Source organism: Bombus impatiens, unplaced genomic scaffold (genome assembly GCF_000188095.3).
Source record: "Bombus impatiens unplaced genomic scaffold, BIMP_2.2 scf_0019, whole genome shotgun sequence".
Lineage (NCBI taxonomy): Eukaryota > Metazoa > Arthropoda > Insecta > Hymenoptera > Apidae > Bombus > Bombus impatiens.
Window position 1 is genome coordinate 599,926 of NT_176438.1, and position 16,430 is coordinate 616,355.

The window sequence follows — 16,430 nt, forward strand, 5'->3', positions numbered from 1 at the left end:
TCCCTCTCTCTTTCTCTCTCTCCTTATCTATCTATCTATCTATTTATCTATCTATCTATTTATCTATCTATCTATCTATGTATCTATCTATCTATCTATTTATCTCTATCTCTATCTCTATCTCTTTTTTTATCGCTATTTCTATCTTTATCTCTATCTCTATCTCTATCTGTGTTGGTCAACGAACTGTAACGCTCAACTTTTATCGATCTCCTTATGGAAAACAGTCAAACGTTTTATTCGAGCAAGAGAAAATTACATAAAACAAAGAATCGTTTGAAACCACTAACTTCCTGCATTATCTGCGCAGAAAGTATTTATTCAATCTTTACTTGACTACTGTTATTAGTTTAGAATTGTCTAGTTATAAATTATAGGTTATGTAGCTGTTTCCCACAATTTTGCAATCTGAAGTCAAATAGATAAATACATAGCTTATAATTGGTAAAATTTATTTCTAGAAATTTCTTTTGTTTCATTATGAAACACGATAGGTGTTAGTGTAATATGTATTAAAGAATTTATTAACACTAGTGATTAGCAATTTATTATTAGCAAAGTTTGACTAATAATATGAGTTTAATTGTGCAAAGGGGCTCAGGTTTCAAACATACAATAATTCATAATAGATAAAATTGTGAGTATTTATTATTTAATTAAATAAGTCAAGAGGATAAGATATTATAAAAATCCACAGACTGATACAATAGAAAACTACAATCGTATACATTGGAATACAATTTCTTCTCTTGAAAATAAAAGATCATACTTCATAATGGACAAAGTCATGGATATTTGATAGTTACAAAAAGTACAATTGTTTGTCTTGGAACATAGTTCAGAAATAATGTTTTAGATAAACATCTGTTCAAATTCTGTAACTTTTTCGATACTTTATACTGTTTCGAGGCAATATGCGAGAACTGTTTGAACTTCGACAACTGGTATGTATATCGTATCGTTAGTACAGCAGACGCACTATGTGCGTCATACACGTTGTCAAGGCGTTAATTTTAACTTATACAGCGTTGGTTTACAGGAGCCCACCGGTAATAAGCCGTTTTAAAAATATTTCTCTCACGGCAACGAATCTCTCGCACGATACATCGATCCCAGCGTTCACGCGTAAATTATCGTCTGAAAATATTTTGAATACCGAGTGGCGCGCATTTTAAATCAACTACACAGAGAGTTGTTATTTCTGAAGAATCGTGCCAGTAAAATGGAACCACATTTTTCTCTACATTCTTATTAAATCCATACGACTGTACTGACATATTATTTCAATCTACTGGCAGAAGATCATTTGAATATTTTATATAAAAAATTATATTTGTACTACTGCACTTTATTTTTAGTTTTGACAGAAACTAATTTATATTTTAGATGAAACGATATCTGTTATGACTTTATTATTTAACTGTTATTGTTTCAAACACCTATGGTGGAATATTAATAATAAAATTGTTGTCTCTTTTCATGTGTGCGTAAATTGTTGGATTAATACGCAATAAATGGCTGGAGTTTGTGAATGTTAAATTTCATGGAACTACGTATTCAATTATTCAAAAAGTTATTTATTTTAAAATTGGTGCATCAGATGTAATGGTAAATCTAGAAAAATTATTGTGATTAATTAAAGATGTGACATCTAAATGCCGAGAGTATAATTGGTAAATCAATAGCTTTTGTTATATAAACAACAATTGTGGAAGAATTAAGGACAAGAGAAAGAAAGAGAGAGACTGGAGGTAAAAATTTCAATTAAATGTTCTCACAAAAAGAGAAAGAGATCTTCAACATAGCTGAATTTCTATTTTTCTTTCCTTTTCTTCCACTTCTTTTTTTCTTCAGTAGATGTTAAGATTTCAAATGTGTCATAAATTTTAAAAATTACAGACTGGAAATAGAACAAGTTATGCAGCTAGAAATATTTATGTACCACGAGCTAATATTTAAAGCTTCACGTCATTAAGCTCACGAGTGGAAGAGCTTCTGTCACTTTTCGACCGTCTTCGAGAACTTTCATGGTAAACACGATTTTCAAATTTTCTTGCGTGGAGTTTCTTCGATTCTCCTTTTTCGATAAACTTTTGTACATCGTTCGTCTTTTGTAGCTGGAAGTGCGAGATATATATACATAAATATTCATCAGTTATGGAGGATTATTTGTTATTAGATGAGACAATAAATAACTGGGACAAAGTTATAGGTGAAAATATAACAAAATTAATATTTATGTAAAATACAAGAAAATTAGGAGTACACATAGTATGATGAAAGGAGAAAATATTTTATCATTTTTTATTGAAATTCAAAGTTTTTCAATTTCAATGGCGGTTATGTATAGGGTAAATTCGCTAAATAAACTTCAATATAGCAAGGTCCGAATATGTTTAGCCGTTGGTTAAAGTTCAAAGCTCATTGTAAAATTTCACTGAACGGTGATTGACACCTGGACGACAGTCCAGGAAATAAACGTGAACGGGAGGGAGGTTCAGAAAAGTGATTTGAATCGCTGCTAAGTTCTCTGCCGTTTTCGCGACTAGAAATAAACAATTCCATGAATGAATTAGGCTCTGTATACTTATGCTTTACTTTGTTGAGGGAACTTTTTATATTTCGACTGGTACGATAGTCAATCATTCTGTTTCCTTTCGTATATTCCATGTAAGATATCTTACAAGTCAAATGGTCAACAGAGTTCCTTTAAATAGTCATACGTGTAGACAAGGAAGTATAAAAATATTCTTATTAGAAATATATATCTTTCTAATAATAAAACTCTTCCAGTTACTAATTTCTATTTTCTAAATAACATCATTATAATATTCTTTATTAGAATTTATCTTTCTAATAGTCTTCAATTCTTATATAGAAACTCTATACGAATAGAAATGAAGAAAATGAAAAGAAGAACATTATTTACTTTATGCTATAACAACTGAAGAAGCACTTGTAAAAGATAAAGTAATACTTCAAATGGTATAAACAAGCATATTTATTCTTTTCTGAATCAAAAGAAGATAAAAGGAAAGAAACATATAACAACTTCTTTTTCTAAATTGAAGAAAGAAGAATGAATATTCAGTGCGTAACACTTCATAATAGCTAATATCCGGAATCACTTGACAACATTCCTTTTCCCAACATCTTGCTGGAGGACTCTAACCGACTCTTCTAAACGTGTGTAACGTGTTTCGTTATCATTGTAACATAAAACGAAGAGAGAAGAGCATGAGAAAGAAAAGACCGAGTAGAATCGCTCAACCGAATTACTGCTTCGACTGAAGGATGCTCGAAACGGGAACGCAAACGGGCGAATTTCAAGCGTTGCTTTCCGCGTTCTGAAAGCTCGTTTGTGCCGTAGCACTTTAAGCTCTCTCTTGCCTGTTCTCCTTCCCTCTCTTTCTCTCTCTGTCTGTCTCTCTCTCTCTCTCTCTCTCTCTCTCATTTCAGCTCTCAAAAGAGCAGAAAAGGAGGAGTAGTAGTAGGAAGAGAAGCAGAGAGAGCGGCTTGGTCGTCGAAGAAAACGCACAGACCTTGGTCAGCTGTGAAGAAAGTCAGAAGAAAGGACTGTAAAGACGAGGAATTGAGAAGAAAACAATAGAAAAAGGAACTTGAAACGAGTAACAAGAAGTTGATTAATAATGAAAATTGCGTTAAAGTGATCAAAGAAGACTGGAGAAAACTCAAGAACATAGGGAGAGTAATATGAATTTGGTTATGAAATGTGATGAGACTGTGAGCTAAAGTGGTTTGAAAAAGAGAAAGAGAAGAGAATAATTGAAGAAAGTGAATGAACAGGAATTGTGTAGGGTCATTGGAAAGTAACAAGAAAACAAAAGAAGTTATAAAGAGTAACAAGAATCCGACCATAAAGTATAATAAAATTGTATGAAAGTGGTTGTTAAAGGAGCTGAAGAAAAAGCTGATAGAAAAGAATTGTGTAGGATCACTGAAGAGCAAGTAACAAGAATCTGACTGATATTAATGAAATTGCGAGTCAAAGTGGTTGAAGAAGATGAAGATAAAGAGAAAAGGATGATTGAAGAAAATCGATGAGCTGGAACTGTGTACGGATATTGAAGAGTGAGTAGCAGGGGAATAAAAGAACTTCGAGAGAATAACATGATTTGTCTTATGTAAGCGAAAATGATTGAAGATAGAGAGAAGAGGACGAACGAAGGAAATCAATGAAGCGGAATTATGTGTGATTGTCGAAGAGTAAGTAACAGGGGAAACAAAGAAACTTACAAATAATAATAGAAATCTGGCCACGTAATATAACAAATTTCAAAAACAAAGTAGTTAAATAAGGGAAAATATACTGGAATTCTATATAGTTATTTGAGCGTAACAAGTGCGAAAATCCTTGAGCAAGATTGCAGAAATGTAATGTTTATATTTGGTGAACCTTGGATGAGTTTGAAGAGACCATACTTTTGATCTTTGAATAGAAGACTATTTCTGTAAATTTGTATATCTTGATACTTGAATTGATTGGACTTTTAGTAAGGAAGATGGGGTCAGTTCTCAAGAATTGTTGTTTGAAGAGGCACAGTGTGGTGGAAAAGATTCTCAGATTAGTGTCTGTGGTTGTGGAGATTGAAGTATAGTTGGAATTCTTTTGTTTGGTAACTGTTGTGAATCATGTACATTGAAAGATTGACTTTGTAGGTACAAACCAAGAATTTCTCTGAAGCAACGCAGAAAGAGTATGACAATAATTAATTCTGATTAATATATATGAATAGTGTGAAATATACGCGTAATGAGTAATATTATAATGGCAATGGAAGTACATCATAATTGGAAGTGAGAAGAAACTCGACGTAATAAGGTATTGATTGAGTTTCTTTGTAACTCTAGAAGCTAATTAAGGAATGTAACAGAGGTGTACGTGTATAGACGAAGCGTGGGACGGAAAGATGAATGAGCTTGACAGAGGGAAATTAGAAGACGTACATAGTTCTAGGAAGAAAATAATACGAGAAGAAAATTTGTACTTTATGCTGAAGATATTAAAAAAGTTTCTATTCCTTTATTCAAGGAGTAAATAAAGAAGAAGTTCCAAATTTTATATTAAATATTTCCAAGAATTTTTTTGGAGATCTTTGTTTAATAAATAAAATTAGGAGCAATATTATAAGAAAATTTAAACTTTGCGTTAACCCAAAATACTTCAGGAAATGTGCCAAGAGAAGATGGAGATAAAGATTCAAGTTTTCCATTGAATCCCTAAAAAAACATTTCTGCTCCAAAGAAAAGATTAAAGTCAACACCAGAAGAAAATTCCAACTTTACACTTGAGCTACTCAAAAGTACATCTGTATTAAAAACAGAACTCTGAGCAGATAAAAATGAAATATCCAAATAAATGAAAATGCCACCTTTCCAAAAATACTTTATGATTATAATATAAAATAAATATAATATTATAATATAATATATTAAATAAATATAAATATTATAATATAAAATGTTTAATACAAAAAAGCATTTCTTGCTAAAAATAAGCTCAGGAAAGGGAACACAACTCCAAGTCCACATGAGGTACGCCAAATAATTCCTTACAATTCTAAACCTCATCCATAAAATTAATCAAAGAATTTTCTTATGAGACTAGCAAGAAGATTAGAAGAAAAATATTAAAAAGTAAGAAAAAACTATGAAGACAAATCTATATTAAGCTCTAAATCTATATTAAATAGTTTAAACAATTCCCTACAACACTGAACTTTATTCCTAAGAAAATCAAAAAATCCTCTTGTCTAATAGAAAGATCAGAAAAAGAACAATTTTGATACAAAACTTAAAAATGCTAGCAAACAAGCAAAGTAAAAGAAACTACGCCACAGAGACGTTCCAAATAATGTTTTGCGATAATGCAACAGCCAAGAAATCACCAGTCGTCAACGCTTCAATTGATGTCAAATAATATAAAAGATAGAAGAAGAGACGAGTTCAGACTTTCTTCGCGCGTCTGTAGAAGACGAACGCGGAAATGCTATTGAGCTGCACGAAAGCGAGAATATTAATGCGTTTATAAATAAACCGGAGGAAAAATCCAGCGAGCCGCGGCGTCGCGAAGCTTTTGCTCCTCCGCTGACGCTATCGCTCGGCTAGCGATCCATCAGAGGCACACGCCGCCGCTTAGTTCCGCTCCACCTGGCCGCCGTCGCGGCGAGATACCGCTCGTTTTCGAGTATTTCGAGAACGCGCGGCCGCGTTCTTCGCGAGTCTCGCCTCATTTCATTTTGGAACTCTTCACGTCGAGCTCACAATAGCAGATCAAGTAAATGAAGATTTCATACTCTTGGTAAGGAGATGAATGGAGGAAGGTAGATAGCACGATGAATAACGGGGAAGAGTAAGAATATAGAAGACAAGAGAAAATAAACTAACTAAAGAATAGAATTTGTAACTTGGAAGAAGATAAAAGAAGAACAGTGACTTAAGAAAAGAATAGGGAGCGGAAGAAAAAATTGAAAGTTGTACTGTTTAATGAAAGAATAAAACAGTGATTTGTAAGAAGAACAGAAAAAGGTAGAAACGCCGTGATAGTTTAGGAATGAAGAGGAGACAAGTGAACTGAAAGAAAAATGGAGAAGAGAAAAGGATATAAAGAATAGGAGTATGACTTAGGAAGAAGAAGAAGAAGAAGAGGAAGATACAGAATTTTGGAGTAAAGGAAAATAAAGTACTCGTTTGACAAGTATAAAGAGAGAAACTCGAAAATATTAATTTTGAAACAAAAAGTTGTGAATAGATACAGCGTGGGAAAAATTGATTGAAGGGAATTTGGGAAGTTTGAAAGAAGAAAGTTTGTAGAGGAACGTTCGACTTGCTTTGGGAAACAGAAAATTGAGAAGAGTTCTGGAGAGAAAATAGAACAAGTTTCAGAAAGAAAATGGGAAGACTCGAGAGAGGCGTGGAAGAACCCTGGATGGACCAGAAATTGAAGAAATTTTAAATGAGGAATTGAGTGCATCTTGGGGAGAAAAGTTGAAGTAGTTTCATCTAGAAATAAAAAGCTAAATCAACAATGGTTTGTAAAAGAAACAAAATTCTAAACAATGTTTCAAACCAGTTTTAAAACAACCAAGTAGCGAAGCAAAAGGAGATACGTAAAAGTCCAAGAAACTAATGAACTGAATAAATTTTAACGCAAAAATTCCAAATTCTTCAAATTGAATTGAAAACTTCAAATTGAAAAAGAAGATCAACTTACCAATAAAAGAGACAAAAATATCTAACAACAATCATAGAACAATTCTAAGAATCCCAATGATAGGTGAAGTGATCTGTTCAGTGAGTCTAATGACAAGTAAAGTGATCTGTTCAGTGACATCCGAAAATACCTTCGACAACATCGCAAAAGCCTTAAATGAAGATCGATCTTAGTGATACGTTCTTCTCAGCAAACAGAGGTAGAATTTCATTCTGAGAAAAAATGAATTGTTCGTCGACCATTTGTTCATTTTCAAAATTATCCGTAAATGCTTGAATAGTTAAGTGACTGTAAAAATGACAAGTAAACACGATCAATCCCAAACGATCAATGGGATAGGATTTCAGCATTCCATAATAATTCAGTACAGCTTCGATGTTTTGCTTTCCTTTTACACTCTTATCTCTAAGATAGTCACCTAATAGTATTATATAATATTTCATTTATCTTTCTTTATATAGAATCGTTTTCTTAAGATGAAGATAATATTACCTATTTGGGTGGATAATAATAATAATAATAATAATAATAAGGTTGTAAAAACTCATGCGGTAGTAAACTGAAATTGTTCCTCGAAACCAGCAAGTATTTATAGAGAGCTTTCAGAAAATGAAGCTTTCAAGAGAAGCCTTTGATTTCTCACGAATCTGTTTCCGCCCACTGGAACAATATACCGATCGAGGTAATTGGAGAATCGAAACTGAACGACTGATACTTCTAGCGTTACTTGTTCTCACACTATACCATCTTTTAATACCTTCTTTCGTTAAGTTTTTTTATCGATATTAAAAACTTTGTATATTTTTATACATTTTATCTTCTTCGCTTTTAATCCGAACGAAGAAACAGGAGATGGAAGATCAAAGGATTTAGAGATTTGGCGTAAACACCGTAGCTATTTATTTTAGGCCACGTGTTCGTGTTCCATTTCACTGATTCTCTGAACAGGTTTCACCTCGTTTGCCTGATTCTGTGTTATCAATTTATGTACAGTGTATCCTTGAACTTATCGATAGAGACATCGCCAATGTGGTCGTATAATTACCTGTGAAAAAGACATATTAGACAATTCGTATAGAAATGATAATCTCATTTAACATGTTATTTTTATTTTAAATTTTATTCTACTCAATACCCATTAAATAAATTAACAACTTTCTCTAACATACATATCAGTTTTCTAATAATAATTTCATTTCATAATTAGTTATAAAACAGATCTGAAAAAGAAGGAAGAAGAAAAATAGGAAAAAGGGAGAAACAGATATAATTGATGGAATAAAAGAAGAGTAAGAAATACATTCATCTACGTATGTAGTTAGATTGTGATGCGTGTCAGACGATCATAATTATGCAAACACAAGCTGCGCGTCTTTAAATATGATCGCGTGCGTTCGATCGAAAGGAACGCGTGTTATCAAGTTGCCACTTAATCACCGATGAGAGCATGTTCACTCGTGTTACGCACGCTCGTCTAATCAAAGCGACGCACTTGCTGCACGTTATCACTAATGGCCGTCATGTGAGGTCAAGTTCGAGATTTATGAATGACTACAGTAGATTTACCGGTATGTGAATAAAGTAAAGGTCATTGGGGTTGATTCATACATTCAGGAAGTAATCCCTGTAAAAGTAGGCCTATACCGAAATAGATCTTCTCTTACATCTACATTATCCTCTTCCACCCATTTCAATCATTGCAGCAGTTTTACTCTTTCTAAGAGAGAAATCATATAATTATAAATACTAATAAAAATACTATTTATTACTAAAAAATCTCTTACCTATATTAATCCTACTAGAAGCAGTTCTAGAAATGCATCTTCTCTTGAATCTTTATTTTCTTTCTTCATTCTTTCTAATTACAGTTACTCTATAGATCTACAAAAGAAATGATATAACATGAAACATTATTTATTGTTAAAATGTTTCTTCTAAACGGTATCCATTAGAAAATAGCAAGTATAGCAATAATTTAAAAAAGATATACTGTACTATTTTTTTATAATATGATCTTTAGAAACAGATCTTTTCTTAGAAAAGTTGAAAAAAGTCAATAAAAAAAGAATGTTACACAATGGAAAAAAGTACATAAATAATACTCCATCCAGTATTATTTCAAGGTAACTATTGCAACCCACACAGAACGAGTCTTGAAACGTCTGGATGGACGGATTGTAGATTTACAGGTTCGAGATTAATTCCTCGAATGAAACGAGAGTGCGTTGCGAACGCGACTTGCGTCGCCGGTTGTACATGCTACAGAGCAAATAAACTCTCGTGTAGCTCCGTTAACGACGCCGGTCCGTAATAGTTTCTAAAGCAAGAGCAAGATTTATCGGGGAGTTTGCCAGTTGTCGGGTCCACACCGGCCGGTCGGCTGTTTATAAATGGAATCGTCCAGCTACGCTACAACACGTAAATATCGATTCTTCGCCGGCGCTTATATTTGAAATAAATTTCGTTACACCATTTATCGCTTCCAACGGATCGTGATTCGCGGTTATTCGAGTACCCGTTTCATTTACGAGGATTAGATACTTTTTGAGAATGGTAATACCTCGATGATCGGATTCGTTTGACTCGCTGAAATTGAAAACGAAGCTTTAGTATATGTATTGCACAGAGAAGTTATAAAGCGTTTAAACTGGCAAGAGTTGGAAATCGAATTTTTGTTAAATTGTTTACACCTTGTGATGTAAATTAGGGCGGGAATGACGATTGCATTGGAATTAGTTAAGTAGAATTAGAAACATATCTTTAGCGAAGAGTATTGTTCATAAAACTAATGGCGGGTAAAATTTTAGTTGCAGTAATCAAAGTTAGTCGAAGTCCGTGTGTTAAAGTTACAAAATTTTCATATACTCTAAATGTATTCTCAAGATATAGGTATGTACTCTTTTCAATAAGAATTTAGTGATAAATGATTTAATAATAAATTATTATTAATAATTAATCCTTCGCCATTATAATTAAATATTTCCATAAACCAAAATTGTTTGTTCACCGTATAATTACTCGATTATCATCGTGCTCAAATTACAGCATGCTGTTCACAATAAACTCACTATTGAATGCATCGAAAAAGATAAGAGTATAAAAGGAAACATACCATTCAATGTAGAACAAAAATGAAGTCCATAAGAAGACCATAAACTTCCACCATGTTATATGTGTACATACAGTGTCTTCTGAAAAAAGTATTAGTGTCACTTACTGAATAAATCCTCATCATAAAAGCGCAACGCGTACCAACCATGCTGAAGAACTCGAAGCAAACGAACTCTGAGACAGCAGTGTCCCCTAGTTCCGGTCCAGCTAGTCCTTCTGGCGTCGAGACCACCCCGAAGCCCAGGAAGAAACTCTCGTTCAAGGAACCTGAAATATTCAACTATCTGAAGTTGAAGAAACCTTTTAAGAAGACAAAACCTCCGCCTATTCAGCTGACGCATTCGACCACAAGCGTCGATTTTAGCTTCGATGAGAACCCCTTTGAGGAGGAGAACGATGACCTCGAGGAGCTCGAGGTAAAGGTGTACGCTTACGAATAACGCCGTTTATGGGGTTAGGTTGTCCCGCTGCCATAATGAAAAAAGAAAAGTAAAAAGGAGCCACGGGATGTCGTGGCCGATGAAGAACATCGTGCAGGAATAAATTATACTATTATATGTCTTAATTTTTATTCATGGAGCCAAATTTTTTATAGCATTTTTTTTTGTATCCTTTTTTTTTGTTTTTGTTTATAGTTGGACTTTTTGATTTTGGAAATGAAGCTTGGTAGAGGTTAGGTTTGGTTTGGTTAGGTTAGAAGCCCCCCAGTAAGGAATTAGGGGAACGTTAAAATCTGAATGTTTTCGAAATTGCAATATTTGGAGACGCAAAAGTTTGAAAAATTCAAAATTTGAGCATTTGGGAATTTAAAAACAAATAATTTGGAGATCAAGAGATTTAATTGTTTATGAATTAGAAAATCCAGAAATTTGAAAATTTAAAGATTCGGAGATCCAAAAGTCTTACAGGAACTTGGAAACTTACAAATCTGAAGTTCAAAAATTTGCATATTTTGAATTTTCGAAAATCACAATTGATTATTCCAAAATTTGGGAACTTGGATTTTAAGTGTTGATCTTCTGAAAATTCGCAATCCCCAGACTTTTCACGTTTTATATTATTATGTTTTCCACTGGACTGAAATTATCCTTAAAACTCCAAAGTATTTGTAAGTTCCAACATGCTTGCGTCGAATTTTGATCTCTCAGTACTTGAAGTTTCATGATCAGGTACAAATTCACCTTAATATCTGCATGCTATGCGACAATTAGCCCTCGTCACCTCTAAATATTATACTTACTTGTACGTTCAATTGAAAAAGTTGGATTTCGTTAGAGTCAAGCGATGAGGGTGGTCAGAACGGTAGGACAAGCTTTCGAGGTGTGCCATAAATTAAGTTTAAACAACGCCACGGAAGAACGGGACCGGGGGGAGAAAGAGAGAGAGAGGGAGCACGGTGAGAATCATCGTGACGTTTACGAGGACCAAGACGAAATTCCGAATGAACAGTCGCAACCGTCGCCGTCTTCTGTGCATAAAGGTTTAACATCCCGACTTCTGTTCAACTATAAAAAGAAGCAATTTACCTTTCTCAATTAGTTTTTCATTTAATGACGTATTAATGAATCATAATATTCTTTACACTGTTTTTAATTCTCTCATAATATTGGAAACTATAAAGTTAAAAGACTCTTACAAATGTAATATTTCTCCTTCTCCGTTATTAAACTATGGATGTTTATGCATTTTTGAGAAATTTAAAAATATCTATCTCTACCTTGATCTGTTTAGTTACGTTCATAAAAATGTGAAATTACACAAACGACTACAGTTTATTCGTTATGAATTTTCCAAATGAAAATTAAAAACTATATTGTATTTTAGATATATCGCTATTAGGGGACGTAGAAGATTCGGTACCGGAACAGACGACCGTTCCTTGCCTTCTGAGGACGCACGAAATCCCAGCGACCACAGCGTCTACCTCCCCTATTAGACAATCGCCATCGGTAAGTTGAATCGTCATATAATATTAATAATGCGCTAGTCTATCTTAAAATTCTCTTTTAAGATATATTGGACATAAGTAGATTTATGAATAATTGTTTAATCTCATGTATAGGGCACGGTGACCTCCGATTGCGGAGGATTACTGGTTGGAGGTGAATTAACCGCTCTAAAGCACGAGATTCAACTGTTGCGAGAACGATTAGAGCAACAGAGCCAACAGACCAGAGCCGCTGTTGCCCATGCGCGACTGCTTCAGGATCAGCTTGCGGCTGAAACAGCAGCTCGAGTCGAAGCTCAAGTAAGTGATGATGCGCTGCTTTGCTTATAGGCCGTCTGTCGATTGTGTCAGATCTGAAAATATTGATTTATCAGTACTAGAATGAACGTATTATCATCTGCTCTGTATAGATATTAATGAAGGCTACCAGATACATACATGTGATTGAAAAAATAATTGTAATAAAGTAAAGCAGTAGTAAAAGTAATTAGAGTAAATATATAATAGCAGGTGTAGGTACTGATAAGCATAATTAATATTGTTTGTATGACAATAGAAAATACCGATTTGCAATGTTAATAAATATTGACACATGTTAGAATAGATAGTTATTAATAATTTTATTGATAATTTACAAGCAAGCATTAGCGAAGTTTATAAAATTTGTAAAGTTTGTAAAAAAATTTGTAGGCAGTAATAAACATCAAGAGACATCGGTATATATTTTTAAATTGTGTAAATATTATCAATAGACGGTAGCAGCTATTTGTTATTGTTGGTAGATACTGATAAGTTGAATCAAATATAATACTAAGTACTTATATTTTATCTATGTCTATATGTCATTCATATCTTGACGTGTTTTAGCTTTTATCAACAGATAATAATAACTACTTGTTGCTGTTAATACATACTGACAAGCTCAATTAAATATGATATCAAATATTTATTATGTTTTATGTTTTAGGCCAGGACGCATCAATTGCTGATGCAAAACAAAGAACTTCTAGAGCATATAGGTGCGTTAGTCGGCCATCTTCGAGAGCAAGAAAGAATCTCGAGTGGTCACGTAACCTCACAGCCTCAGTTGCCTGGCTCAGCGACGATGCAACAAACTACCACCGTTCCTGATCTGTCGAACCTCGGCCAGGTAACGCTCTACCGAATACCATGACACGAGTGTTCAACAGCCAGCAAGCCGTATGTCTGCGAACGTTGCATTCCAATTAACGTTTAGCACTGTATTTTGTATTTTCTCTGTTTTTCTTTTCTTTTTTTATACCGTAACGCCTTTTGTACTGACGCATCTTTTAGCGATCTTCTTAATAAAACAATTTATGCACATTTTTTATATTTTGCACCCGTCATCGAGCAAGCGAGATTGTTTTTGTATCAAGAAATGTGTTATAAGTATTTTAATTTGTTTACTGTAGAATTGAGAATGCGTGCTTTTCTTTACTTTTTACATTTATTAAAATTGCGATTGTTCTTTGTTTGTACCACTTGATTACGTTCTGTCATTTTATTTTTAGATAAAATACGACTAAATGTATGTTTAAAAGTATTTGCTATAATTCAAATTGAATGTCCTAGTTTTTTTTGCATGTACATTCATGATTATGTTTTTTAAAATATTGTTTTGTGCTTATGAAGGATTTGATATTTTAACATAATTAAGATAACTGAATGTAAATAGTATCAATCCGTAAATGGATATATGCCAATCTGATCTTATAATTTATTTAGTATGAATAGTAATTGCTCAAAAAATACTGGAACAAAATTTAAACGCTGTAATGGAAAAAAGACGTTGTTAAGTATACGTGATAAGTTTAAGCATATTTCACAAAGGAACTTTTTAATCCTTTTAAGGAAACTGTATGAGCGGTTAAACTTTGAAACACGTGAAAACAGTATTGCTTATGAGCGACGCGTTTCATCCTAGATTGCTCGGCCGGAAGATAGCAATTTAATGCTGACGTTAAAGCTAAATCGCTAATCCAATAATCGTGCTAAGCGCCGGTGTGACGATGTTATGTAACAGGTCTTCGCACGGGATTTTGGATTTTGTGCTACCAACAAATGCTAGGTAACGTTGCCAATTTTTGAATTTTTACAAAGCATGCATCAGAATTAAAAATGTAGAGTTTCAGGTAATCAACTATTGTCATTCTTCCTTAACGTTTTACATTCCAAATTTTTGCCTCACTAAATTTATAAAATGTGAAAATACTAGGATAATTAAAAAGTGAAAATTTTGAATATTTGAATGTATTAAACATTAATATTTCTAATTATCCACTCTTTTACATATTTTCTAGAAGAATGTTTTAACATCATTACCTTCTAAACAGTGCCAACGAACAGGAGGACAAAGTTCACCATGGGAACTGGATCCACCATCTCCATACTACTCTTATCCACCAGATTCCTTATACCCTGGAGGTTTGAATACAATAGGAATACAAGGAAATAGTTGTCCAGCAGATCAGTTACAGTTTCAAACACAACTCCTAGAAAGGCTGCACAACATAAGTCCATATCAACCTCAAAGGTCACCTTATAACACGCCTTCTCCTTATACAATGGGTCCTAATCTTGTTGTACCTCCTAACAATAGGCCAGCTGTAAGTAAATTCTAATATTAATTGTAACGAAATCCAGCAAAATATACATAACTTGTACAACTTTTTTTTATTTTACAGAGCTCAGCCCAGTTGTCTCCAAATTCCATGTCATTAAGAGCTTCTCAACCAAACAGTTTCTGTTCATCACCCATAATGACGCACAAAGTAGATAATTATATCGGAAGTTCAGAGACTACAGAGTTGAAGACAACATTTATTAAACCTTTACCCTGTACAGGCGAAAGGAACGTCAGTCACGTAGTTCAGGAGACAAAGAGCAAGCAGGATCGAATCAATCTGCATGACGAAATTCCACCAATTGTGTTGGATCCTCCGCCTCAGGGTAAACGCTTAGATACAACACCTAAGCAATCACCGACCAAAGAAAACTCCAACGGTCAAGCGTCGAATAAACAAAGTTTACAGAACCAGAAAAACTTGGCTACCATATTAAGAACTCCTGGTCCACCGCCGTCTCGCACAACCAGTGCTCGTTTGCCTCCAAGAAATGATCTGATGTCCGAAGTGCACAGGACTACCTGGGCGAGACATACAACCAAGTGATAAAAGATCTTTTCCAGAGTAGTTTCTGAAAAATTTTACTGTCTACTAAACATATCATCTCTTGGGTAGAACGCTTTTTATAAAAAATAATGTTTTCTTTTCTATATTTTGTAGTTGGCTTAGGTCACGAATTAATTTGGAGTTGATTGTTTGGCCGCTATATAAACTGTCTATATTATAATGCAATCAAAATTAATTAATTGTTGTTATAATTATTTTTGCCTTTAAATATAAACAAAACCATCTACACACAAAAGTTCTGCCCAAGTAAGCTTATTATTAAATGTAAGGACTAAGTGAAGCGTGTAAATGCATTGTTTTCCTTATAAACGCTGTAGAGTGTTCATAGGAGGTGGGATTTTAATTGTCGACATAACAAACAGAAATAATAGTTCCAAATGGTTGTTAACAGTCTTTTTTTGAATGATAAAATCAGACATTGATAGCGGAAAGTATAAATTTAGTGTATCCTTTAGATTTGGCGAACTCGTGCCAAAAGAGTAGAGCTTTTAATAAAATGTATTTACAACAAGCGAGCAAACAATTTGTGATCAGCGTGTGACAAATAAGTGTATATAAAGTACATCATTCTTGTACATACTTATTACACATCTATAACTAATTTTACAAGTCAAACTCTGTACTGTAAAATAGAAAGATGCAGATTTAATCTGGTGTTAAATTCTTATGAATTTTATCCAACATATTTCTTAGGGAAGAAAATTCTTTTTGTATTGTATGTATGGAAAAATTAATGAACGTAAAAAGAAAAAGACAAATCTATATGTTGAATTCAGAAGAGTATATAAATATGTAGCTCTGACATGTTAAACTCGCAATTAAAATAAATTAAGATAAACAATTGGTTTATGAAAACGTTGAAGCCATCAGAAAGTATATTTAAAAATTGCAATGGCCAGTAAATAAAATGCTCTGTGAAAAATCG

At 33.5% G+C, this 16,430-nt stretch overlaps 1 protein-coding gene and 2 long non-coding RNA genes across 10 annotated transcripts in view; 2 read left to right on the forward strand and 1 right to left on the reverse strand.

Moving 5' to 3' along the window:
* The window catches only part of LOC100747352 (carboxyl-terminal PDZ ligand of neuronal nitric oxide synthase protein), a 39,423-nt gene extending 22,996 nt beyond the window's left edge, over positions 1–16,427 (forward strand). For 2 of the 8 annotated variants that reach the window (XM_003484648.4, XM_033319432.1), the window contains 6 exons: positions 11,621–11,825; positions 12,170–12,294; positions 12,408–12,593; positions 13,261–13,443; positions 14,648–14,920; positions 14,999–16,427. In XM_003484648.4, coding sequence (XP_003484696.1) covers positions 11,621–11,825; positions 12,170–12,294; positions 12,408–12,593; positions 13,261–13,443; positions 14,648–14,920; positions 14,999–15,484 — 1,458 coding nt within the window. In that variant the 3' untranslated portion in view covers positions 15,485–16,427. Of the gene's footprint in view, positions 1–5,950; positions 7,917–9,516; positions 9,653–10,166; positions 10,762–11,620; positions 11,826–12,169; positions 12,295–12,407; positions 12,594–13,260; positions 13,444–14,647; positions 14,921–14,998 lie in introns of those variants that run through there. The other 6 variants (XM_012382674.3, XM_024365762.2, XM_012382668.3 and 3 more) reach the window with 6 other exon arrangements.
* LOC117151418 lies at positions 100–2,731 on the forward strand. Its single transcript, XR_004461326.1, has 3 exons — positions 100–637; positions 698–944; positions 1,040–2,731. It is a non-coding gene; the product is annotated as an uncharacterized LOC117151418 (long non-coding RNA).
* On the reverse strand, positions 8,536–9,477 carry LOC112212429. The gene is made up of 3 exons (XR_002946259.2): positions 9,363–9,477; positions 9,019–9,115; positions 8,536–8,951 (listed from the first exon to the last, which is right to left on the reverse strand). It is a non-coding gene; the product is annotated as an uncharacterized LOC112212429 (long non-coding RNA).
* Positions 16,428–16,430: the final 3 nt, after the last annotated feature.